The 25,554-nt window shown below is 44.9% G+C and overlaps 2 protein-coding genes across 3 annotated transcripts in view; one reads left to right on the top strand and one right to left on the bottom strand.

Annotated features, from left to right (window-relative positions):
• Positions 1-629: 629 nt before the first annotated feature.
• On the bottom strand, positions 630-5,331 carry gba3 (glucosidase, beta, acid 3). Of its 2 annotated transcripts, none has more exons than XM_035424789.1 (5): positions 5,022-5,331; positions 4,306-4,530; positions 2,360-3,159; positions 1,890-2,013; positions 630-1,551 (listed from the first exon to the last, which is right to left on the bottom strand). In XM_035424789.1, the coding sequence occupies exons 1-5, from the start codon at positions 5,095-5,097 to the stop codon at positions 1,343-1,345; spliced, it is 1,434 nt and encodes a 477-aa protein (XP_035280680.1). In that variant the 5' UTR covers positions 5,098-5,331; the 3' UTR covers positions 630-1,342. The 2 variants fall into 2 exon arrangements, with proteins under 2 accessions (XP_035280680.1, XP_035280681.1); XM_035424790.1 differs by having other exon boundaries at positions 5,204-5,327.
• Positions 5,332-9,752: 4,421 nt separating this feature from the next.
• adgra3 (adhesion G protein-coupled receptor A3) overlaps positions 9,753-25,554 on the top strand; it is a 41,876-nt gene continuing 26,074 nt past the window's right edge. The window contains exons 1-2 of the mRNA XM_035426802.1: positions 9,753-10,979; positions 23,116-23,187. Coding sequence (XP_035282693.1) covers positions 10,726-10,979; positions 23,116-23,187 — 326 coding nt within the window. The 5' untranslated portion in view covers positions 9,753-10,725. The remainder of the gene's footprint in view (positions 10,980-23,115; positions 23,188-25,554) is intronic.

The following is a 25,554-nucleotide window of genomic DNA, read 5'->3' as shown; positions in this document are numbered from 1 at the left end:
CCTTTTTAGCTTCCCCCTCAGAACTACAACACGCAGGGGAGCAATGGTTTCCCCCTTTTCAATAGCAGTGAGATTAACCATGCAGTCCCTGAGAATGTAAAATTGTGTTTGTGTGGATGTATGCCAATGACTACTAAATTAGCTAGCAAATCTCTAGTGCTGGAAAACTCTAGCTAATGCAAAGAACTACATTATCCCTAGTTAAGTTCAGCATGCCTCCAGTGTGTCTTACTGATCTATATGATGACACCCAATTTCGTTCAGTGGGCAGATGGGAACAGCCTAGCTAGCTTGCTATCTCTGCCTAAAGTAAAAGATGAACATGAAAGACAGGTGTAACTTGGGGAAATTAAGCACATTATTCCAGTCTACACCTGGCTGGTGAAAACAGCCCCAGGAGGACAATATGCATGTCTAGGTGTGAGACAGAAATAGTAAAATCTTTGGAGGACATAAATTCATTGGAATTACATGGTGATTATGCTTTGCGAGCATGACAAGCTTTTTATGAACAGGAACCTGCAGTACAGTCAGACTTAGAGCCTTGCAGAGCTAATGAGTACTAGTATTAGATCGACTCTAGAGCCATTTATGTGCTTGTTGTGGTAACATGGAGTCCTCACCAGTTAGCGCATTAGTAGTCAGTGCTTCCTCTTTATTAGTCACATAGCAGTAGACTCCACCCCCACACCACGGTGAATGGAATAAATGGGTTCTGCAGAGGTATGAATGTAAAGATGTGCTTGTAGGCCAGGGTACAATGACTAGCATTGTGTGTTTCCATTCAACGTGAGCCCAATCGGATTTACAAACCCTCATGTGAGCGATAGGGGCTACCCGCGGCCTGGCTGAGATCTGCCTGTGATATCAGGTTACTCTCCTGCAGCCCTCATCTGCACCACCGACACCAGCAGTCTGTGGCGGACGGACTGCAGCTGGAAGGTCCTCCCTGCTGGGAGCACTCTATACGTGGGCCTTACACAGATTCGCTTGGAACCGGGAACCCCTTCCTATTAAACATTACACCGTTCCTTGCTTAACTTGGAAAATACCCAAAGCGAGGAAAGGAAATAATTTTCTCCCAACTGACTTTTTGAATTGCCATTTTGCATATTATACGGCACAGCGGAATAGTCTGTGTTTAAATTGGTTATATTTCCAGGGTAACTGCAGGGCTTAACAAAATAAAAATGACACATAAATTATTAATCCTTTTTTAGAGTATGCCATTTTTAAGACAGCATTTGAAAATTTTTCCCAACACAAGAACCCGAAAAGGTTCAGACTTGGCTGCAAAAAAAGAAAGCTCGTGATTGGCCCTTTTTCCCAGGACAGACTGCACTCAGTTTTTCATTGTTGACCGAGAGCAGTTCCTCTTAATGATTCTGGCGTAGTCTCTCCCTGAGCGGTACATTGTACGTGTCAGCTCTGGATGTGCGAAGTCCACGTGAAACAGGCCAAAGCGAACGCTGAATCCGTCAGCCCACTCAAAGTTATCCAGCAGGGACCAGGCGAAATAGCCCCTGACGGCGACTCCATCTTCGCGGACAGCTGAAAAGAATTGACGATAATGTTATTAATATCCCCGTGACAGCTCGGCCATGGAATCCCTTCAGGACCCGACCTGTTCTGAATCCCAACTCTTTCAACTCCACTCTACTTGCCCATATATAATCGATATGCCTTTGGCCCTATAGTGATGCTATTCTCTTATAACTGGACTGTCACTAAAGTCAGGGAATGAAACCATGTAAGATCCTTTATTGTTAATGCTTTCCTCTGGAAACACATTGAGGTTGTATGGATTCTACTCTGTACACACAACTCCAGTATGTATAAGTGCATGTTCCTACATCAGCCAGAAGGGGCACCCTTCCACAGCATAGTACCTTTAGAGACCTCCTGGAGGGTGTCCTGGTAGAACTGAGATCGCTGGGAGTCTTCCAGGTCAACAGCCCCAACCTGAGCAAAGCCATTCTCTGTGATATAGATGGCAGGATCTTGGCAAGTGTCCTACACGAACAATAGGAATTCAGTTGACCATCTTCACATGGTTCAAGGCAATAAATACGTATTAAGTTGTCGTGAACTCCTGAGGGAGGCTGTTTAAATGAACTTGATACTATAGCATTGAGTTGGGAATTCAGCTTCTGAATGCTGCCAATGCCTTTGCTCTGCATGAACTGGCAAGCCAGCACCACAGGAAATTGAGTGTTTTCAGACAAAATACTCCACCAACGTTTTTTAATGTGGAAACTATAAAAGACTGCACGTCGGTTTTGGAGGGTGTACAAATATTTTTCATATCAATAACTGACTGCTTACTAGGGTATCAATCATGCCTCACTTTTTCCTTTACCTTAACGTATTTCAGCAACCTGCGCAACCCATCCGGAACCACAGCCAACCAGGGGGGCCCACACACTGGCCAGGATGGGTCCACCACTCCCTCCGCCTCCTGATCGCCCTTAAAGCTCAGGGTCCCGGAGGGAGAGCTCACAGCTCTCACCCTGCGGGACGTGTAGTAGTTCAGAGCAAAAAAGTCTGCTGTGCCCAGAACCTCCGGCTCCCCATCCGCGAAAACTGGCAACCTGCTTTTTGGGAAGCCATGCGCTAGGCTCCTGGCCTCTATCTGGGACCTCATGCAGGCCGGATAGTCTCCAGTGGTGAAGACGGGGCTGGCGAACCACCCTAACGAGAAGGCCATGTATCTCTCGGTGGCAGCCACGTCCCGGGGGCTGCCCGGATCCAGCGGCTCTGCCCAGTCGGCGTTGAGCGCCAGGGACACCGATCCCTTCTGCTCGGGTCTGAAGAGGGCGTGGTAGGCGTGCCAGGCCCTGGCGTGCGCCCGCAGCATGTTGTGCCCCGCCAGGTACGCGGAGACCCCCGGGTCCCGGTGCCCCGGGGCGAACAGGCCATCCTCGTGGCCCAGCTTGGCGCACACATACGGCTCGTTCAGCGTCAGCCACAGCTTCACCCTGTCCCCGAAGGCCCGGAAGCAGAACGAGGCGTAGGCCTCGAAGACGTCCGCGATCCCCGCCCGCAGCCACCCACCCTGCTCCTGCAGTGCTTGCGGCAGGTCAAAGTGATACAGGGTAACCATGGGCGTGACTTTGCTGGCTAGCAAGTCGTTTATTACTTTGTCATAGTAATCCACACCTAACGGGCAAAAAAAGGGAGTAGTTCAAAGTTGGTAGGAAAATTGTTTAAAATGTAAAAAGTAATGGGACTGTGGTATCACAAGTCTATAACTAAGACAATGCGTGTATGAAAAACTGATCATTCTCTTCTCAGACCGTTCCATTTTCTGCTGATCAGGACAACTAGTCTATATTTTGCAAGTGTTATAGTGACAAGCCAAACACCATACAAAGACAAGCCCTAAAACCCCTTGGATAACTATATTATTCCTATAAATGGGATGTACCCATTTCTCAGGAATTTCTGTGAACAAGCAATTCCACAGAAACTAAATGATACCTGAATATAGAGCAGAGGCGATGGTACAAGACAATAAATATCACATGGAATGTTTGACATGAGGAACTGTCAGCTTGTTAGGGTCAAAGACATATTTCAGGATGATATGCTAATAATGCCGGTTACAAGATGACTGCAAGTCGAGCCGTTGTCCTGGATTTAGTCCATTACCATATGACAATTAAACAGAACCGAGAACACAATATATTTTTGGTAAAGGGATTATGTGTTCTATTTCTACATACGAATCCTTTTCAAAGTGTGTGTCTAATTTCAGTTTCCAACAGCAGCTGAGCAGCTGCACTGACTGACTGGTCCAAGTGTGGTCCCTTTAATCTTTCATACCTTGACCTCTTTTTCAGATTTGATTGAAAGCAGTAAACTGCCAGACCCTGCAACAGGTGTAATAAATTGTGACCAGTATGACTGTTCATAAAATTTGCTCGGCAATATGACCCGATAACTAGCAACAGCAACAGGTTTTTGTAGAAACGGCTCATAAACCTCAGCCAGCAAACAAAATGGAAAGTTGTTACATGGTATTTTAAAATGGGAAATGTATGAATAAGCCAGCCAGAACTACGACTGTAAAAGGTGGAATTTGACAGCTGAGGAGGCCACAATAGAACAATAAGAAACAGTCACCGTTGGCTGAACTACCCGACTACATACAAATTGTCCGCGACTAGTATATACAGAAGAAATTTCTCTGGCCTTTACATACAGATGCGCATTTTCTTACCCGTTATAATGCAGCAAATGAAACACTGAGCTCACAGCTGATCTCACCATTGAATACAGTAGCGTAACTGAAAGCTGGTGTACCTTTCTGGTTGATGTGTCTTGTTGTTCCATCAGGGAGCAGACGGGGCCAAGACAGTGACAAACGGTAGTGTGTCAGACCTAACTGCTTTATACAGCGCAGGTCCTCCTCCCATAGGTTGTAGCTGTTACAGGCCACGTCTCCGTTTTGGTCTTCAAACACCTTGCCTTTCCCATGGCTGAAAGTGTCCCAAATGCTTGGACCCTTATCATCTGCATTCCAACCCCCTAGAAAGAGAAAAGGAAACACTACTGTTAGAACTATTCACGCGTACACATAGATACCAACGTACGCTGAAGTATATGCCCCCTCCCCCGAGAGAGCAAAGGTCCTCTTCGAGGCAATTTTTTAAAGAACAGGTGCCCTTTCCTAGCGCAATTTTTTTTGATATCTCTTCCCCCCTGGGTAGTCCACGATAGCAAACTACCCCCAAGCACCCCCAGGGTATCTACCCAAATAAATAGGCAGTGACGTTTGTGGGGAAAGTACAACCTTTGCGTGAACTTTTTAGGCTGATTTATAAGAGAAGCTACATGATCATTGGCAGCCTTGAGCCCACGAAAGCTGCAGCGAATTAACTTTATACTGTAACAGCCGCATTATACTACACAATACAATTTTGGGCTTCCTTCCCATAGATCAAATTGCAATTGGCGAGTGGGACTCGAATGATGGACGTTTTATAATACAAATACATGCATTCTTTATTACCACATACCCTCTATCTGATAAGCTGACGTTGCTGCTCCCCAAGCAAAGTCATCTGGGAAGACGTTTTCTCTACCACCATACATATCCTCGTTGAGTAGGCTATCCTACGTTTAAGCTATCAAAAAGCTAGTACATCACAGTACAAATCAGCATATTTTTTTCTGCAGCCAATGGTTTGTGAATGTATACCTTCGTTAACCATTCATAAGCTGTAAAAGCTGGCAAATCTGGTTTTATCACTCACTAACATTCACTTTCCATGCGGCGTGACCGAAAAGCAGCGCCGCTGATCTTACGTTCTAAACTTCACGTAGCTTACGTATGCACGTATGGTACGCATGCAGATTACGTAGCTCTAAATTCTCTGAACTTGAAATGTCATTATGAGTGGTCTCTGTATACCGCAGTTAAGCGCTTTAAAATGACAATTGACAATGAGCAGCAGTATTCTATGTCATATTTAGTTTCGTGCTTTGAAATCGCAAAATCAGAAAAATAATATACTTCTAATCGAGTCGATGTACAATTTTCTTTCAATTAAAGCAGGAAAGCAATAATCTTTCAGACGTATGTTGTCTATTTAATATTCTGATAATTGTAAATGATTAATTACTTAACGTTAATATTTTTACAAATACTTTATGCTAAGTCTTTATAAAGTGAAATAAAACAAATACATAGCTTTGCTCTATTGGTGATACTGCTGACTTAGTTAGAATGATGTTGGGGCCATGTTATTCAGTCATTTCCATTACACATAAATCAAACTATATGTAATAATCTTATCATCTATTTATATGGAAATTGCATATCTAAATATGTAATAAAGCAATGTGTAGTGCATTTAAACTATTCAATTCTTTGGTTTTCAACAGGGTCCGGGGGCTGCTGGGGACCTTGAAGATACTATAGGGGGGTCCCTGATGAGACCCCCTATAGTATCTTCTATATGATGATGATATGAAATGATTATATATGAATTTGGGAAAATATTTCAAAATATAAAACCTTTTTTAAGTATAACCCTTTTTAACTTGGACGCCTTTGAGCCTGGGTGGGGGTCCCTGGATTGGAGAAGACTGGAAACCCCTGATTTAATGGTTTCTTGTTGTTGTGACCCAGTATTACTCTTGACTGCCACAAGGAGAAGGGATGTCTGTGTGTATCGTTCACACTGTATTTCTGTCAGGCAGCGTGTCTATGCTTCATTGAACATAAAATGCATTTTATTTCACCCAAGGGCAGTATTATATGGGGTTATTGTGCTGAAACTTTCACACAGCCATAACCTTAGATGTTTGTGTCTTTCCAATCGCTTGATTCATGGTGTTAATGTCCACCCTACTCTCAGTTTCATTATCTCAGGTGAACATTGAGCTCTGCTCGCCCTGTGTTTTCATTTCTCATAGGACGGCATTTCTTTATTTGTCTGAATTTGTCTGAAGGTATTTGTCTTTGAAGTAATATGAAAACATATTCTGCGTCTTGTAAATGTAGATTGTGAAATACTTTAACACAATAGTCCAGGTCACATGGTGGCATGAGCCAAATGTATTTTTTTTTACATGTTGATAATGGAAACAGGGAGGTATTGAATATCATAATCGTAAAATAAATAATGTGTTACACTACTGATACAAATTATCCTTAGAAGGGTAGGAGAAACTAGGAACCAAGTTAGAGGGGAAATGTTTATTCAGTATGGTCATGTTACAAAACATTGTCTGTTCTGTATGTCTGTGTGGATGTCAAAAAGAATGTATTTCTGAAAGTACTGCTACATACTGTTTACTGCCAGCCCTCATTCAGCCCCAGTCAATGCTTTTAAAAAAGAGCCTGACAACAAATGAAGACTAATGGAAGTGAACGCTGCATGTCCCCGGGACAGAAGAGTCCCCCATATCCCCTATGAAGGTACTATGGGCTGATGCTGTAGTTTCTAATGTGAAGCCCCTTAATTGTACTCGTCATAACAGAGATGAAAAAGAATGACAGGCCCCAGGCGACCAGAGCGTTTTTTTTATTACCACTCCCCTGAGATGGCCCTCCCATAAGGAAAAAGCAGACCTGCAGTAAATGAGGTCCTGGAGCTTGTGAATACTGTCCAAGGGCTTTTTTTTTTCTTTTTTTAACATTAACAACCAATACCAAGGAACAAGAAGAGCTTGACTGTTATAGGAGAAAACGTTTTTCATGCTTGCAAAAAGGGATACATCCCTGGGTTGGAGAGCCGAAATATTTGCACATGGCCATTTAGAGTTGAAATGGTGGCTCCCATGGGCAATGGCAATGCCTTTGGAAGATAGAGCTCTGTAATGACACCCACAATGTGTAGGAATGTAATTATAAATTACTCAGCTTGAGAACATATTTATTTAGCTAAAATTGTAACGTAACCATGCAAATTCAAATTTAACCTATGTGGTGATGGAATATTATGTTTTGAAAATGTCTGAGTATTTGAACACATTTTCTTGTATTCTGGTTTGAGTCAGTACAGTAAGTGGAAAATACATTTTGAGTTGTGGGAGATGGGGAACGTATACAATCCCTTACACTTCAGAACTTCTGTGGACCTGTGCGTTGCGTCTACGGGCCATGGAAGGCTTGTCCATCACAAACTTGCATTAAGCGTTAAATGGTGAGTTGTGCCTGTTCACTTGGGTCGTAGGGGCAGAGACTGCGGAGAGAAACGCTCAGAGTTTTATTTCCTCTCCTTGTTTCCATGGCTCTTGGCATAACCCAACATAACATCATTGTTCAAGCAGCTCATTTGAAGTTACCAACGTGATGTCGTCATACTTATCATGTAAACAAATCACAAAGCCTTACTTTGAGGCGGAGGGATCAGCTTAGGAGCGCTTATCCTCTGTCAGGTTGAAACTTGGCGCACGGACCCGAGAGCCGGCCGATAGCGTCTCCCTTTCAAGCCTGCATAGTGCTCTGCCTTTGAAGCTCAAACCATCAATGATTTATTTGACGGTCTGCAAACAAAAACGGGGCTGTGTTCAACCACATCAGCACATCCCATCAAAATTCTCAAGTTACCTTAGGATTCTCCAGAGTAGGAGAAGCAAGCAGGGTGACATGGGACCATAAATAACTCAGACATATACACGTCAGTAATACAAATGATCGGTATTATTTTCATTGTTAATTTCCTTTGTTGCTATATCTGACCTGTGCCACTCTGGGATAAACGAGAAAAACTGACCATTTAAGCAACATTGTGTTAACATCTTCTCAAGGGCTGTGAGGCATAGATATTAGAGGCACTCAGTATAAGCCTTGTCAGGCTTGCACTGATGCCAAATTTTGCGATGTGTAACATTTATAATGGTAATTCAGAGAGATGAATGACCTCAACAGACGGACGAGTACTTGATGCAAGACAAGTGCTCTTGAGGGGCATGATTGCAAGTAATATGAAGGTACTGCATGTGTGGCTCAGCCCAAGTATGTCACTCCCATTTCACAGGAATGCTGTTTCAGGATGGAACATTTTAAAAGGTAATAAAACACAGGTCTATTTGGTCCCATTTAAAATCCTTATCTCAATGTGAAACTATGTTAACTCAGTTTTACTGTTTAGAAGTGCTAGGCTACTATCAACCGGTTAAGGAATGATTAGTCACCATTTTGTTTTGCTGTTTCGTATAACTGTCTGTAACACCAGTTCATTCCATGCATGAGTCAAGGGTCATAACGGGGCGTTTCATTCATTATGTGCACTCTCAACAGACCCAGTATCTGTCAGCATTGTGTTGTTTATTGGAGATGGACAAGCTAACATGACTGCATTACTGAAATACCAAGCAATCAATCACACAATCAGCCTTTCTTTTAATGAGAAACAGTGGAAAAAACTTTTAATTTATTACAAAGGTGACCTGTTTAATACATTATAAAATGTGACCAAATGATCACCCTACATGCATACTGTTTGGAATTCTGCAAAGATACACATAGCCATACGCAGTCATCACTTATCAAAACAAACCCCAACAAACTCCTTTGTCTGGTTCCCTGGTGAACCAGTCACCTCTCTTCGAACACACAGGATTTGGCTGAGCAAAACCAACGAACACCCACTGAAGGTCTGAAAATCTGGCTTTTGGAAGATGTGAATACTACCTCTGAGCTTGGGGGACAATACCAAATTTCAGCATAATTTAATGATCTATTTCTCCTTTTTAATGTCAATATAGACTCAATTCATGATCTTCTGAGGATGGTTTCAAAGTGTGCGCAAAATGTTTTTCAGAAACAAAGTTGGATGTATTGAGAACATAGCCTACTATTCCACATACTGTACCATTCCATTTTTTGTGTATGTTGATGGAGTATCCAAAAAAGGTTAAGTCTTGTTCAATTTTAAAAACCTCTCTGTAATATTCCACTGAGACGCATTTTATGGGAAGTAGTTTTTATTTAAACATGACTACTTATAGAATTGGGCGGACCATATGACCAATATTTTGTCAGCTGCAATAGTTCAATAGAAACCATTGCTATGAACTAATATCAAAATAATGAAGAAAAATTATACAGTACAAAATAAAACTTTAAATGTAGCGATGGTTAAATCGGGACAACATTAAGTACGTCCCTCATAAAAAAACATATTCGATTCAAAATATTCCCGTTGACTGCAAAACGATTACAGTTGGATGGTGAACGTAACTGAAACTTTCATGGGAGGTTGTAGTCAAAAGGACAGACCTGTGATGACGTCAGGGGGTGGAATTTCAACATGGAGCCCGGGGCAGGTCTGTGAGAGTGGAGTTCCCAATGGATAGCTTAAGAATAACTGCAAGGACTGAATCGAGGAGTCGCTAACGCAGGAGAAAGTTCAAAACCTAAATGTTGTGAACTTTTACGGCATTAAATATATGACCCGTTTGGAATTTGAACTACAATCCCAAACTTCAAAGTGCGAGGGAAGTTTATGCGTTTTGATTGCTTACTTTGCTGGGAATTGTTTTTGTTTGACATCGCTTAAGATTTAGCTCGCTCGCTAGTTATACGAAAAGTTGAGCTAAAGTAGGCGTACTATAAGTTATTCAGCAGCTTGTTGAAAACTGATTTTTCTTTACCGTATACCTGACCTAAATACTGGGCCGTAACGAGTGGATTGTGGTTTGTTCAATGGATAAACTCGGCAATCAGAAAGTTTTCTGTCGACTGAGCCTCGATCAGATTTCCTGAAGTTACAGTCTTAGCGTGGAATAACTGCAGCTGTCTCCTTATGAAAAAGAAAGCAAGATCCCGACTTCGCTTCACTCGCTGGGCAACAAAGGAAATGTAACTGGAGTTAAAACTGCATGTTGTGTTGTGTAACCGTTGTCGCTCCGGCAAGAAGACATTTAACACTTTTTTACACTCGTGACACACAGTGAGAGCTGTAACGAGATGCATTGGTAACGTTAGCTGAATCCAACCGTTCGGCAAACAAAGAGGATGTCGAGACGGTCTGTCGGTTTGATTGACGCCGACCACATACAACCAAATCCATGCAAAAAATGGGAGAGAAATGCTACAATGCGGAGGACGAGGTGGTTGCGATATGACTGAAACAAGTGCATCTTTTTTTCTGAAACATTGGTTTTATTTTAACTGGATTGCCGTAGACCGCCAGGCCATTGTAAAATACACCACTTGAAACATTTTGCGTGCATTCATCTTGTTTGGATTTACAGTTAACCCCTCTTATGCGCGCGGTTTTATTTCTAATTTTATTAGAGATGAAGGTCCACGCTGCATGTGTCTTGCGAGTCACTGCATTTTTGTTTTTGACGAGCAATGGCTTGACAATATCATCTGATTGTAAAACATCTGAAGAACGTCCACGAAACACTGGGAAAGGCTCCATTCCTGCAGCGACATTGGAGAGAGTGGTGTGCAGCAATATGGACCTCGATCAGGTGCTACCTTCAGACTCGTTTCCCAACAGGACAGTGACCCTGTAAGTAAAAGAAATAAACAGCAATGCTACGTTAATGTCCTCTAAGTGTTTCATTTCCAGCCTCCTGACGAAATGTATCAATATCAAAATACAGGTCGTTAAACACAAACACAGAAAGAACAATCCCCTGTTTATAAATATATTCATAATTCTCTGGGTTGCCCCTGAAGCCCGTGGTTTGTGTTTGGTAAAAACAGTTTATTTAGGTCAAATGTGAATAATATGAGTGTGGTTATCGATGCTTTTGATCAGTTTGGCCCTTCACAGTACTGGCCAAAGGGAAAGTTCAGATTGCACAGGAACTCCGTTTTTGACTCGTAAATAAGGCTACCATTTAATGTCGTATGTTTAGACTGGCCTTAAAGGCAGTGCATGTCATTTGTGCTTTAACTTTGAAGTGAATCGCAACTTTATGTTAAGAGTAAAGAACTGTATGTAAATGGGAGGTTTAAGTATCTATCACTTGTATTATTTGGTTATTGTACTTCAGCTAAACCTAGATTATGTATGAAGTGAGTAAATTTCGTTAGCTGCTGTCATATAGCTCCAGTTCAAATGCAGTAACCGTAGCCTTATCTTGGTTAGGCAGTGTTCACATCTTAAGCATTTTGCTGACATCACTTGGTTGTGCATCACTCATCTCTTCACTTGATTGTGCACCAGTATATTTCAGTTCCTTCTAAGAAAGAGAATTGCCACATTTTCCACCCTGAGCGATTTGATATGGGTAGATTGCTGATGCCCAAAAATGAGTCAAATAGCCTTTTATGAACCCTGTTTCACATAGAGTATCATCTATAGATGATGGGTCCAACTGAATATTGTATTATTTTAGTTCTTATTCTGGATCTTAGTTCTTATCCTCTTTCTTAATATGTAGTTACTGTCATAATGATTTTCTTTCTCATGCAAATGCCGTAGGGCTGATGAGATGTATCCTGTTTAGTGCTACTCCAGTCTGCATACCAGTCAGCCTACTGTGCATTTATTTTTACCAGGTTACTGTTCTTGTGCACAGATGATTTCTACAAATCACAGCCACTGGTCTGCATGCCTTTAATTCAACATGTCTGTTTAAACTGGCAAAAGGAGCTTTGTGACAAGAATACAACAGGCATCCTCTTTCCTGTGTAAGAATTAGAAACAGTCATGAGTGAAGTTTACTGATCATAATGATAATAACTGGTTCCAGCCTGGCAGTAGATGTTTCTTTAACCTTGTGCTACTTGGTTAGTTAAGTCCCAAGGAAGTTCAGCTGCTAAGATGAACAAATACACAAAGGTGTAAAGGTGACAAATAGCCCTGCATGTGGGTTCTGATTGTAATTTAGTATTCAGGTCTTTAAAAAACAACAACAAACAAAGAATTTCAGTGTCTTGTAACAGAATGCCTCATTTTAATGCCTAAGTTTAGATTTTTTTTAAAAAGCTTAGTTTTTGAAGGAAAGCATAAAGCCTAACATTTGGCTGTTTACATTTGTTTCCTTTTAGTGGACTGGAAAACAAAAAACCACACGTTTCCTGGGCCTAATCTGGTTTCCACTGTAGTGGGTGCTTTTTTTTATTTTTGCCTATGCTTCTGAAGCATGTCCAGAAAGTTGAATGTATTGTATCAATTTAGAGGTTATTATGTGTCTCCCATTCCTTAGTAATTCAAGGAAACATTTCTATTCCTTAAATTCCTTAGTAGTAAGAAGGGGGATGGTACCTGTAGTTTTTGAAGTTAAAGTTTCATAAATAATACTTATCCCTGTGTTGTTGCCAGTGAGGTGAAATTGTAGTGTTTTTGAAGGAGCGTTCTGCTATAAGGCATGACGGTGACTGATTGTTCTTAGATGGTAGTGGAAATGGTGCCTTCCTCTGGAGTCACAACGTTGGGGGAGCCTCGTTTGTTTATTTGAAGGATGTCTTTCACAGACCGTCTGAAACAAAATGCTCACAGCCAAATGGCCTACGTTGTTCTCAGCTGGTCTTGCTGGAGAAAATACTTAAGTTTTGTTTGGAAGAGATTTGTCCTCCTTGTTGTGAAGGCGTTTTAGAATAGCTTGTTTGGGGGGGGGGATGGGTGTTGAAAGGGGGGCTGAGAAATGGACTCGCTAATTCCGTCCAGACATGCGAGTGTAATGCAAAGCGCCTACGCGGGCCGGGGCCGGGGTGTTTATTAACGGCCTGTAAAATCGGCGGCCCGCCCCCATTTTGCGCTGGTGCTCGGAGGTTTTACGACCCCGGTCGAGTGTCCCGCGGAGGAGCCGACAGCGGTCAGGGCTGTCTGCCGGCCGCGGGGCTGGGCTGGGCCGGGCCTGCGGGGTCCCGGGCAGCTTCCCCGCTGCTCCCATCAACCTCCCGTGACCCTGAAAATCAATCACTTCCCCTTCCCGGACACTGTAAATCAGCCTTTCAGTAGGCCACTTTGCCACTTTGCCACTTTGCATGGACTTGCTGTGAGGGAGCGCATATCGCTAAGGAAAATGGCTGGTCAGCAAGCGGGAACGGAAATGTCCTGCGTAGAATAGCATTTTTGATGGATGGATAGCAGTTTCTGACACTCGAGTGAACCATGATATTTACAAATGCATAACCCCCACCCACCCTGTATAAGTTAGTGTGATGGTATCTGCTTGAAATCACATTTGTACTGAAACAAAAGCTGCATTGTGCTGCACCAAGCATGGGGATGGAATTGGGGTTTTTTTTACCATAAGAGCCACAGGGAAACTAGGTGGTTTGTTTCACTCAGTTTGACTTTACTAAGGAATTCCAGAAGGGGAAACTTGGGAGCGTGGATGTCTGACGCTCCGACTCACCTTGCCGCTGCGGAAAAATAAACTCCCTTCCCCTCGGCTTCACTCCGGACCTGCGCTACTGCCCGGCCGGGGCAATAGGTGACGGAAATGTTTATACTGCCTTCTGTGGGGGGAGGATTGGCGGGGGCCAGGAAGAGTGGTCCATTCTCTCCGAGCTTCTCGACCCATCACGCATTCCCAAACCCCCCTGCCCCCACCCCCCCCTCCATTTCACACCCATACTCTGGACCCAGGTCACAGCCTTCCTCTTTGGCAGGCGGGGGTAAAACAATTGGCCCGTGTGAAAGCTCCTACTGGGGTCAGGGCTGTATTGACGCTGACTTCATTCCTGTTTCCGTCAGCACATAGACACCTTTCATGTGTCGGGCAATTGGGGCAACCGGGCTTGTTTGAGCCCCAGTGTGAAGCTGTTCAGGCGCTAGCTGTTAAAGACCCAGGTGGAATCGTACAGGGCTCTACAGTGCTCCCATTTCAGAAGCATTTGCTCCTGAAAATCTGTGCTAACTTGAAAATTTATTTAGGAGCACATCTAGAAATTGTGGTGCTTAGTGTGCTCCTACATGTTTCAACTTAGGAGCACATGTGCTCCTTGGACAAAAGTTCTTGCTATAGTTGAAAACAAACTAGTAAATATTTGGATAAAATTAATTTTCATAGATTGTATTCTGCTGTACTACATTGTACATCTGCTTATAACAGTATATGCTGCTTATATGAGGTCTGCATGTTTTGTGGGGACGTAAAAATGTTTAATTTCTTTTCTCTAACATGTCAGACACAACATAATTGGAGCAGCTGTAATAATCAAGTATATCAGTTGGCTCATGTTTTGGTGGACTGGGGAATTGCTCTAGTAAAGTTTTTATCTTCTGCAGTTACACTGATAAATGAACAAATATATTTGTGTTAACCTCATAAGATGCTTTATAAGTTACAATGTCTGAAATAAAAAATATAGCATTAACTTGACATTTGTTACTGTTGGCAGGTGACAGTAGCATGTATACATAGCTACATTTTATGGTGCATATAGTCATGTTTTTCAAAAATGAAGTTGTTACAGAGTGATAAGAAATATATGGTGCATAATAGCATCTTTAGTAACATGACACCCAACTGCAAAATGTGTTGTGTGGACAGTTAATGGATTTTAAGAAACTTAGGCGTGCCAAGCATAATATAACTTTCTCATGTACTGCAATGTTAATTAAATATTGGCGTATGAGCTATGCATTGCCCTTGGCAAGAACAGTGTCAGCTGTCAAGTCTTTACAGTCTTGTGTTAAAAAGAAACCAGACTTTTTTTTCAAAGGACACCACACTTACTGAGTGATCTGGCTATAGTTCTGATGTTTCCCCCAAGTTTCTTGTATCCCAGTTACTTCCCCCACGTCTTCATTATGTGACTCAGTCAAAGACCAGCTCAGGAATCCAAAACTGAACTTTTAGTGTCAGACTGATGGGCGCTGGCCACCGCTGCTTGAATTTCTCAGAGGGATTTGTTGATTTGTTGTGTGTTAATGGATCCCTTCCCAGCAGCACCTGAGTGGCCCCTTTCAGTAGGCCACACCTGGCACTCACCGGCCGGAGAGCGGGGTTCACGTCAGGAAGAGGCGACGGTTTCCTCCTGCCTCTGCAGAGTCAGTTTAACTTGATTGCACAGTCGAGTCCCGTAAACCACCACGGTTCGTAACCGTGTGGAATCGGCGCGACGCCCAGGCATTCCAACGCGTCGAAAACTGAAACGGCCTGGGCTGAACCGGGCCTTCCTCCTTCTGGATAAATGATTTAGTTTTGTTGCCATTAATATCGTGTTGTTGCAAACAAGTGTTTAAAAGTTTAAACTTACCACTGTTGCGGCTGTGTGGTATAGGCTAATGGTTAGAGAGCTGGACTCGTAACTCAGAGGATGTGGGTTTGATTCTTACGTGGGGCACTGCTGTTGTACCCCCTTGAGCAAGGTACTTAATGTGAATTTCTTCAGAAAAATATCCATTTGAATTAATGTATTGGCTCAAAAAGTTCTTTAATATATTGTCTGTGTATGTCACACTGGATAAAACTGCTAAATGCCAGAATAGATTATATTATTGTTGCGTGTGGCAAAATATTTAGCTGCAAAAACATATGTTTGTTGTTGCCTCTTCAGGAGAAGCATATCTGCACACACTTTGAGCCTTTGGAGAATCTGTTTAACCTGTGTCTGTTAGCACGCGGTCACACGGCCTGCGGACTGAGCTGAGTGAACAGTGCTGATATGCCCACGGGCTAAGCTTTCTTCTGGGGAACATCCCTTGAAAGACATGCAGTGTGTTTTCCTTTGCTGGTGTGCAGTGTTGCTTTTAAAAAAAAAAAAGCAAAACCTGGAGACTGTAGAATGAACAAAGAAAAAAAGGAGGACTTGAGTGAATGGAACCTTTCAGTACTCAAAAGGATCGACGTTTTTGTCATTCATAAATGGAGCAGACCAGCTACCAGTCTGTGTATGTAAGGGTTATTCACTTGTTGTTAGATAGCCCATAGTGGGCTATGTTCATCATGTACAGCTTATATAATAGGCTACATCCGGTATGCAAACTTTAAGCATTTATGGTTGGGTGGTACAGGACATTACATAAGCTATACCTTTCACTGAAGGGGCTGTCTGAATCGAAATGGGATATGTGGAGACCTATGGTTTAAGTAGAAGGGCTAGGCACCATTTAGGCTATACCTTAGTGGAAACAGTACTCTATTCAAAGTCTTCTGCAGCAGCACAAGTGCTCCTATGTGAAGCTGGGCGTTTTGTAAAAAACAAGCAGAGTTCTTAAGCACAACGATTTGACTTCCAAGTTTTAACTTTAGAACGGCTTTATGAGAAACTGTGAATAAATATCCTTACAAATTGCCCTCTGCGGAATTCACCATGTGTCAGGGCTTTGGCATGCGTCTGTCCGGCTACGCGGGATTGCTTACCTAACCCTTGTGGGGCCGCATTAAGGCCATATTAACATATTTTAAGAGACGTGTTCTTTTCTGCGAACAAAATGTCCTTTTCCCGGAATACTGGATTTGCTACTCCATGCATGTAGTCTCATCTTGATTTCGGGAGGAATTTTTGGCACACGCCGCAGGGCGGAAGCCTGTGGTAGCTGCCCCCGTTGAGTGTTCATAGACGTGGCCTAAACAAAGTGCATTTTGAATTAGTCACATCTGTTGGGGTCACTCGTATCCTAAGAAACTTTGTCAACCAAGACCAATTTAAGCAGACTGTATAAATGGATTTGTTTTCATTTTTTGGTTTGAACACACTAAAATGGGTTGTCATTCTGCACACATTGCCACATTAATATGATGCTGTCTACATGTATTCATATGTTATTGCTTTGTTTCAGGGCAAGTATTGATGAGCCTTAATTCTGTTTAACACAGCTTTTTTTCGCCTGCATGTGTTAACAGTGAGTGTGGGCAGCACTGCAGAACCTGACACAGTTTGATTGACACTACTCAAATTTACCATGGTGTTCAGTCAGTGAAACTGTCATGCTTTTCAACCTTGCACTAATCATACCTATAGCCAGGAGGAACACAGTGACATACCTGTAAGCTGCGGTTTGCTGTCAAACTTTATTAAAATAAGGAACTTTTTAACAGTGGCGTCCAGTTGAGATTTAACCTTGGCTGACATTGAAACTTAAGTAGCCTATGTGGGCTGAAGACGAGATTCACTGGAGGCTGGAAGAGAGTGGGCACAAGGGAATCGCATTTATTTCCAGTCACTGTGAGTCACACAGTCTTTTTTATGTGATATGTGTATGGTATGGTGTAATTAGACATTAGATCAAAAAGTTGTAGTCGAAGTTCCTGCGGTGAATTGGTGACACAGGCATTGTGAATTTTCCTTTGATGTGTGCAGCCGAAATGTAGAACATCAGAAACGGATCAGATCATTAAATACCAGGAACAGGAAAACGACTGCAGTGATGAGGGAATGAGAGCGCTGATTTGAGTCTGAGGGCCTGTTCTTAGCACATGTGTGCATGTTAGGTTGCCATCATCCCAGAATTTCGATAGCCGCAGTGGCTTTGGTCGAGTGTGAAGGGCAGCGGTGATCTCAGTTTAATGGATTGTCGACTTTCTGTAAGAAGGGAGACCGCTTTTTTATAATTATTTTTTTGCCCCGTCCTGCCAGAGACGCCGCTCTTTTCCCACAGGTTCAGGCGCATTCCTTCCGGACGCGCTGTCCCGTCCCGGGGGTTTATTGGGAGGGCTCGGTCGGGAGACGACCGTAATTTCACCCATTAAGCCGGCTGCCGCTGACCTCCTTTGTCTCGGCCGAGGAATCCGTCCGCCGCCGTCGGTTCGGGGGCGGGCGAAGGGCACCCCGGCGGGGTTTTTACGAGCTAACTGCGGCCGCAAACCGGCTTCCTCTTTTGTCTTCAGTCCTGGGAGTCTGCGTTTCACGAGCCTGCCTTTATTTACCTCTTCAGACCCGAGACGCGTTGTCCAGGAAGCGTTCCCCCTCTGCGGCCGGAACGTCCCGCGAGTCCGTGGATGTGACGGCCATTTAGTAGTGCGTCATGGTAACTCTCATGAGAAATCTCTGCCCTGTCGTTCAGTGGTCTCTGCCCAAATGGAACCCAAATGGCCAGCTTTTAGTGGGCGATAAATCACATTGTCAGAGACAATTGGAGAGGAGGTAGCATGCAGTCTATATGTCTGCATCCTCTTAATGCATTACCCTATGGGCTACAGCCTGTTGTCTCTCTGTTTAACCTCACTCAGCTTCAGAAGACAATGGGATATTGTTATCAGATTGTATTTACCACTGCGCAGAATTTAAAAGTCACAGGGCCAGTTTAAATTAGCGTTAATTGGTGCCATTAGTTCACGTAATATACTCCTTTGGCTGAGGTTCATTTAGCCTTGTTAGGAAAGAAAAAATGCATGTGCGTGAGCCGTTGTTGCTCAATGTCCATTGACATCAGAGCAGAAAAACACCGCTTTTACTTTGAAATGGTTTCCCCGTCTGTCAGCTGGGCAGGTGCTGCCTGCATTGTTTGTGAATGGATCAGCGCTCCACACAGGCCGGGGCCGCTCTGTCCTGCTGAATAACTGGCTTCGGGGCTTTGTGGGTGGTCGGCGCGTTCCGTCTGGGGTTATTTGGAGACGCTCAAATTCTGAAATACCTGCGCTACGATCACATTATGAGATGTCATACAGGGCAACGTTTCGGACATTCTGACAGCATTGCAGAGCCATAATGGAGGAATAGCCTAGTGTGACAGGCAGGATGTATGAACGATCAGGCTGTTGCGTCCATGAATGATCCGCAGTTGTAGCTGAGAGTCTTGCAGGAAGATAACATTTTTCCAGTCGACAGATCCGTGTGCCTTGCAGTAAGTGTTTGAGACAGGATTTCTACGGAACGGCACGTACAGAGTTTATTTTGAGATGCTACTCTCGTAGCTTCCTGGAAGGGAGGTGTGCGCGGGCGAAGAGAGAGGTGGCGATCTGATCCCGAACATGCCGGGACACAGTTGTTCGGGGAGCGCGGCGTGCTCCCTCTGAAGCCCTGTCGCCGCGCGTGGGGAGAGCTGGGCTTTAGCCTGTGGTCTGGCATTCCTGCGTCCGTCACCGCCTGTCCGGGCTGAGCCCTTCCAAGCGCCGCACCGAAACGAGCTCTGTGGACAGCGGCTCCTAAACGGGAAATCTCCCATATGCCCCCCTGCCCCGGTCCCCCCGGTGCCCTCATCAGATAGCGGGATGTGTTATTTACTCTGTTGATTGATTGCGGCCAGTTGCTTGGCGAGCGGTTGCGGCTCAGCCCCGTTTCCTGTGGGAGTGGCGGTGTCTGGGGCGCGCGTGCTGATTGGGTGGAGGCTGGAGGTGAAGGCCGCTAAGGGCTCGCGCTGTCGGCTCCTCTCCAGTCGGGGTTTGGGTCTCCGCTGCAGGTTCTCCGTTTCCCCTCCCCTCTACTGCAGCTAAGCTGGGTGGAATGCAGAACGGGGTTTCACAGAGACTGCGATCGCTGTAAACTCCTGTTCTGACGTTTATTTAGTGTGAAAGCTAAACCCTGGTATGCCGATACCTGGAAAAAGAAAAAACTATAGGCCCAGGACATATGTACACCTCCAGAATTAGATTAGATATCACCTAGCAGGTGTTCTCATTCCAAAAGTGGACAACATCAGTGTTTTTCTCAGGAATACAGAAGTGCGATATCACCAAGAAAGCTGAGAAGGCTAGTTTGTTATCAGTAAGTGTAATGTTAACCTAACAAACCGACTGTGTGTTGAAACAGTCGAAAATCCCCCGACTAGGTTGAAGACGGCCACAAATAGGCTAACTGCTGTTGGCTATTATAACACTTCCATTCAGACAGTTGTAAGCCTCTAATTTAGGTTCCTCTGAACCTCTGGGTTGGTACGAGCTGGTACACGAAGGTGCCCAAACGAGGATCTGGGCCTCTTAGGGGCTAGTTTTACAGCAGTGAGTGTGTGGTGTGTGTGTGTGTGTGTGCGGTTTGTGCGTGTGTTTGTGTCTGTGTGTGCTTCTCTCCTCTGTGGGGTCATACTCCAGTCATGGGAGAGAGCTCTGAGCTTATGACTCAGAAGGAGCCCCTTACAAAGATTTATTTTGACAGCTAGAAAGTCACAAGGCCGCCCGAGCGCATTTATCCAGCCGTTCTTTTCAAATTTCCCCCAATTTGGCCTGCGCACGTACTGTTTTTCCAAACCAAGCCCCGCATGCACGCGCGGCCAGAGCGCGAATGTTACCGTGCCTTACCGAACCATCTGAAAGGCTGCTGCATGTCTTGTGTCAATAAACAGGCTATAATTAGAACAGGATTTCTCCTTAGGTCACCGAGCCAAGAGACGGTTATGTCAAGCCGTCCTGTGTTTGTTTTGTTTTTTGTCGTCTGTTTCTCTTACTCCCCTCATTTATTTACTTTACTTCCTGAGTTTATTTTCTCTTTTTTTTTGAGCTCTTAGTTTTATTACGTTCACACACAGTTTGCACAGCAACGCTGTGTATGAGCCCCTCGTTCACGCGATTACACTATCAGGTAGGAATCCGGACCAGACCAGTAGTTTCACAATGCAAATTGTGGTTGCTCCAGTATGCCCTCGAGTGTGTGGCACTGTGTGTATTGATTTATTACGTATTTGCAATATTATGGCTGCGCTTTTGTCTGAGCTAAACTGCGGCATCTGGAGTTTTGTGGCAAGGCTTTTTCTTGACCGTAAGTCGAGGCCAGTGGCGTATTTTCCCTGAGGTTTTGGCATGGAGGAGAAAAAATGCCAAGGGTGGTGTCACTCGTGGTCGCGTTACCCTCTACTCCCCCTCCCCCCCAACGCCGGAAAACATGCCAACCGCAAGTCCGATGGGTCTCGCCGCAGGATGACTTGAGGACTTTAGCTGGGCATCTTGGTTTAGCCCTCTCTGCGCATTCCTGCTAACGTGAATTCTAGCAAGGGGCAAACGAAATGTAAAAACCGCGTGAGACGTGGCCACAGGGCTGGAAGCCTCCTGCTTGGAAGCTTCTGCTGGGCAGCCAGCACGCGGTTTGGACCGGTTCGCGCCGCGCGGACTGTGCAGACACCAGCAGGTTTACATTGGACGACCTGCAGCGCGCGCTGCAATGCTGGCCCCGTGAAGCAGCCCTGTGTGCTCGGGGATGTATTTTAAGGGAGTAACAGCTTCACACTGGTGGAGCTTCAGCCAAGCCTCTGTCTGCTATTCTAGAGAGGGAGGGGCCACCTCCTGACCCCCCCCCCCCCCCAAACCCCCCCCTCCCCCTCCCATTCCCCCTCCCCCTCCCCCAGCCACCACCACCACTGCCGCCCCCGCACCCACGACTTTATTGCCAGTGCGTTCACGTTCTGAGCTTCTCCAGCCAGTCCTGTGTTTTCCTTCTCCTTACAGTGCGGTTGGCTGACTCGTGATTACGGGTATAATTGCCCCCGGTGATTATCTGCATTCCCGTCACACGTCGTATGTGGCCCTTTCATTTTCATCGCAGTTAATATGGAAATTTCTTCTAAATATTGCTGCTTTTTTTCCACCCTCCTCCTTTTTTTACTGTTTGGATGAGAGAGGGGAAAAAAAGTACAGGATGAAAATGAGTAGAAAATATTTTACTGCCGCTGTTTAATGTTTGAGAGCAGATGTGGGAACCGCCAATTAACGGTGGCACGAGAGTTTATTTGACGCTGTTCGCGGGCACGCTGATCCTAACTGGCCTGCATTGTAAGCCGTACTCACTGGGCACGAGTGGGAAAGGGAAAGCCCTGAGACAGGTTATTGACAGTGAGTGCTGTGGGAGTGCAAACCCCTCTCGATTCACATGCGTTCTAAGAAGGTCTGTTTCTCTTCACTTTTTGAGCTGTGCTTTCAGGAAGAGCGCTTTTATTCATTAAGAATATCCCCCACCTTGCTTTTGAACCGATATGATTGAAAGCGCGCGTTTGTGAGTAAACCTTTTTCATTTAAGGCTTTATTTCTCTGAGGAAAACAAGAATGCGTTTGAACTTGCGTTCGGTTACGCCCGGGGACACGAATGCACCGGAACTGGGCGGTTTTTACCTCTTCAGACGATGCCACAAAACAGAGCAGCGCTGCAGTTTAATCAGAGTATCAAAGGCATCAGAACTATGTCTGTCAGGGTGATCACGCATATAATCTCGCTTCAAACGACTTCATACGGTATGTAAAGCTATGAAAACAAGCGGTAAATTAGTCATGCTCGCTCCCAGTCTGTTTATCATACCCCGAGCCTTCATACCTCAGACGTCAGGTGCGGAGATGCTATCGTTTTAACGAAAGGCACGCGCGTTATCGCGTCTCAGATACGCGACGGAACTGAGCGCTGTAGAGGCTGATGTGTAGAGCCTTGGATCACAGAAGCCGTAGCACAGGAACGTCCTGGTAAAGAACCAAAACAACCGTCCACACAATGGCGGCTGCGGCTACCCGTCAGACACCGTGGAACATTCCTCACGTCCCACGTCGACTAGCATCTCGATTGAGGAGATATGAGAAGTTTATGAAGATAATGTACATTTCCTTATCTATAGGCAAAAAATAATAAAGTGTTAAATATAACACCAGTCTGTCTTAATATAATTTATCTGGTCATCTCAACCTATGTTTTTTTGGGGGGAATTTTTAAGTTATTTTTTTAAAACATATTTCCTCATATTCTGCCTCATCAGCAGATTTGTGTTTTGGTGAATCAATATGTGTATTTGTGAAAAAATTCCATTGGGTTTTATTTTATTTTATTTTATTTATTTATTTGTTTGACTGTTACAAAAAATACTTCATTTTGTGCCATTTTTATTTCCACAGGATTTTAAACAACAATAAAATTCAAGAGCTGAAGAATGGCTCCTTTATTGGCCTCTCTGCACTGGAAAGACTGTGAGTATATTATTTTTGCCCTAAAAGAGGAGACTAGCTTCCCACATTTACTGAAATAACAATCCTTGGATATTTGATATAAATGTTTGCACAGACAGATAGACAGACAGTGTGCGCGCGCACACACACACACACACACACTGTTGAGGTTTCCCCCTCATTTTAAAGATTTTATAAGAGTTTTCTTTGTATGGGCTATTGAAATTTATAGACTCATTATTCTTTTTCAATATGAAAATACATGCAAACCATTTGAGACACAGGTTTCTGAAGGGGTTTTTCAAGAATATGGTTGGCATAAGCTGAGATTCCTCTCTGTCTGGCCCTTTAGGAAAGCACAGGCCTCACGGAACCTTTGTTTTCCTTGTGTCAGCTGTGACAGAGAGTGATGGAGTGATCTCGGCTCTGCACACATTAAATTGATATGTAGAGCAGTGGCTATCTGAGCAGACTCAAAGACTCAAAGAAGTTACTGTTCGGCCAGCGCTGATGCAACTGACTGCGGAGTTTGAAAATCTGTTGCTGATGCTTCCCCTGAGGTTTGCAGGAAATACATTCGCCATGTGCGTACAGGTTTTCCTGATTTATGGCGCAGAAATTGCTTCATGCTGATAAAATAACCAGAGCATTAATAGCCTGCTTTTACAGAGACTTGGAATAACACATGATGAAATTAATGTTACGGTTTTCCTCCATAAAGCGGTCGTAATTTGGCCATCTTTTATTGGTTCTAAAACCTCAGTTTGACAGAGTGGGGCTGAAGGAAGGCACTGCTGTAACCTGAGCAGCACGCAGTCTCCAATCCAGTAATACTGCGCCCCTTACCACCACAGACATCCCCAATGCCCGCTATCGTGCCAGTAATACTGCGCCCCTTACTACCACACACATCCCGAATGCCCGCCATCGTGCCACTGCCAGTTATTTTCTACTCCGGTCACATTTTTGTGGTTGTAATGACCGGCCCACGCAGGACAGCCCGTGCCTTTTTTTTGGTACGGCTCCTGTGGATGACAGGCGTGATGTACGGTCATGCCCCGTGAAATAAAACAGAAAGAACCGGGACTTCTTCTCAAGCGCCATCAATCAAGACGGAGACAATTAAAGCGATATCTGATTCGGACTCGGGTGACTCGGCCCTGGAAGGTGGCCAATCACGCATTCCGGCCTTGCGGCTCTGCACCGGCCAATCGCGTTGGAGCGGCTCCGGGTGCCAAAGTATTTTCCGGATGCTTCGCAGCCGATAGGCTAGGGGCTGGCTGCCCTCCTCTTTTCTGTGTTATGAAATCGCACGCATCGCTCTCCCCACAAGAGTACCGCGCAGCAGTTTGTGTGGGGATTGGGAAGGTGCCATTGTGAGAGTTTCCTCCTTTAAAGCGGGTGTCCTGAATGTCAGAAAGGGGAGTGAGTGCTGGGAGTGTAATAAGCCGAGGCTTTTATATCTCCTGAAAGTGTAAACAGGCTTTGATCCTCCCAGTGTGGAGAACCCATAGGCATTCAGCTCCTGCTCTACAGTGAATCAATTTGGCTCGTCTCATTCTCCTCCTGATACGTACCCAACGGCACATTTACCTCAGAAAAGAGCCCCCTTTGTGCCGCCCGAGCGCGACGCCGCGCGCGGCTTTGTCATTGTAATGAGCCGGGCCGGGGCCAGAGGTGTTGGCAGGGTGAGCCGCTGCCATTCGGCACGCATGAGCGCCTTTTTACCCCTCCCCCACCACACCACCGCACCAGCGATGAAGACGGCGTGAAAGCGGGGGGCTCTCCCCGCCCCGGCGTCGGGAGCCGCGGAGCAGAGAGCCCCCGGGAGAGGCGCTCGCGGCGTCGTGACTGGCAGCCGGGCGAAATCGATTAGAGCGCCCCCCCTCCCCCAACCCCCCCCCCAACTGTGAAATCGCACTGAGCCCGTGGAAGAGGGCCGGGCTTTTGTTATGCTGAACGAGGCGCCCCCCTCTGGAACAGAGAACCCCCTTTTTGTTTTTTCTCTCTCTCGCCGGGCTTTGTGGGGAGTATGAACGTGATACTCCGCTCACATCGCCGTTCGGTACTCTGAGGCGCTTGATATCCTACACCCAGAGCGGTGAGTCACTTCAGCGCAGGGGCCGAAAAATTCCTCGCTCTGGGAAGTTGTTGATGGAGCCGCCTGCTTTGCCCTCCTTCTTTAAACACTGGTAGTTTAGAGATGAAATGGTCGTGAATTATAGCAGTGTACTAGAAATAAAGATTGTGCGCTTAATAGATAAGATGTGCCTGTTTCAGGAATCCTGTCTTATGAAGTGATTCCAAAAAGGCATATGGTCATTTTTAAACAAAGCAGAACTAAATGTATATCTACCCCCCTCCCTCCACCACCACCTTCCGCTCTAT

The sequence above is a fragment of the Anguilla anguilla genome, chromosome 7 (assembly GCF_013347855.1).
Source record: "Anguilla anguilla isolate fAngAng1 chromosome 7, fAngAng1.pri, whole genome shotgun sequence".
NCBI classification, from domain to species: Eukaryota; Metazoa; Chordata; class Actinopteri; order Anguilliformes; family Anguillidae; genus Anguilla; species Anguilla anguilla.
Note: the sequence above shows the minus strand (reverse complement) of the source record. Positions and strands in the feature narration are given on the sequence as shown.

Bases quoted from the DNA above. Each gene is read 5' to 3' on its own strand.
- gba3 (XM_035424789.1), bottom strand. From the start codon at position 5,097: ATGTATGGTGGTAGAGAAAACGTCTTCCCAGATGACTTTGCTTGGGGA. The intron at 4,531-5,021 runs GTATGTGGTAAT...TTCTCTTTCTAG, and splicing joins GTCAGCTTATCAGATAGAGG to GGGGTTGGAATGCAGATGAT. The intron at 2,014-2,359 runs GTAAAGGAAAAA...TTGTTCGTGTAG, and splicing joins GGTTGCTGAAATACGTTAAG to GACACTTGCCAAGATCCTGC.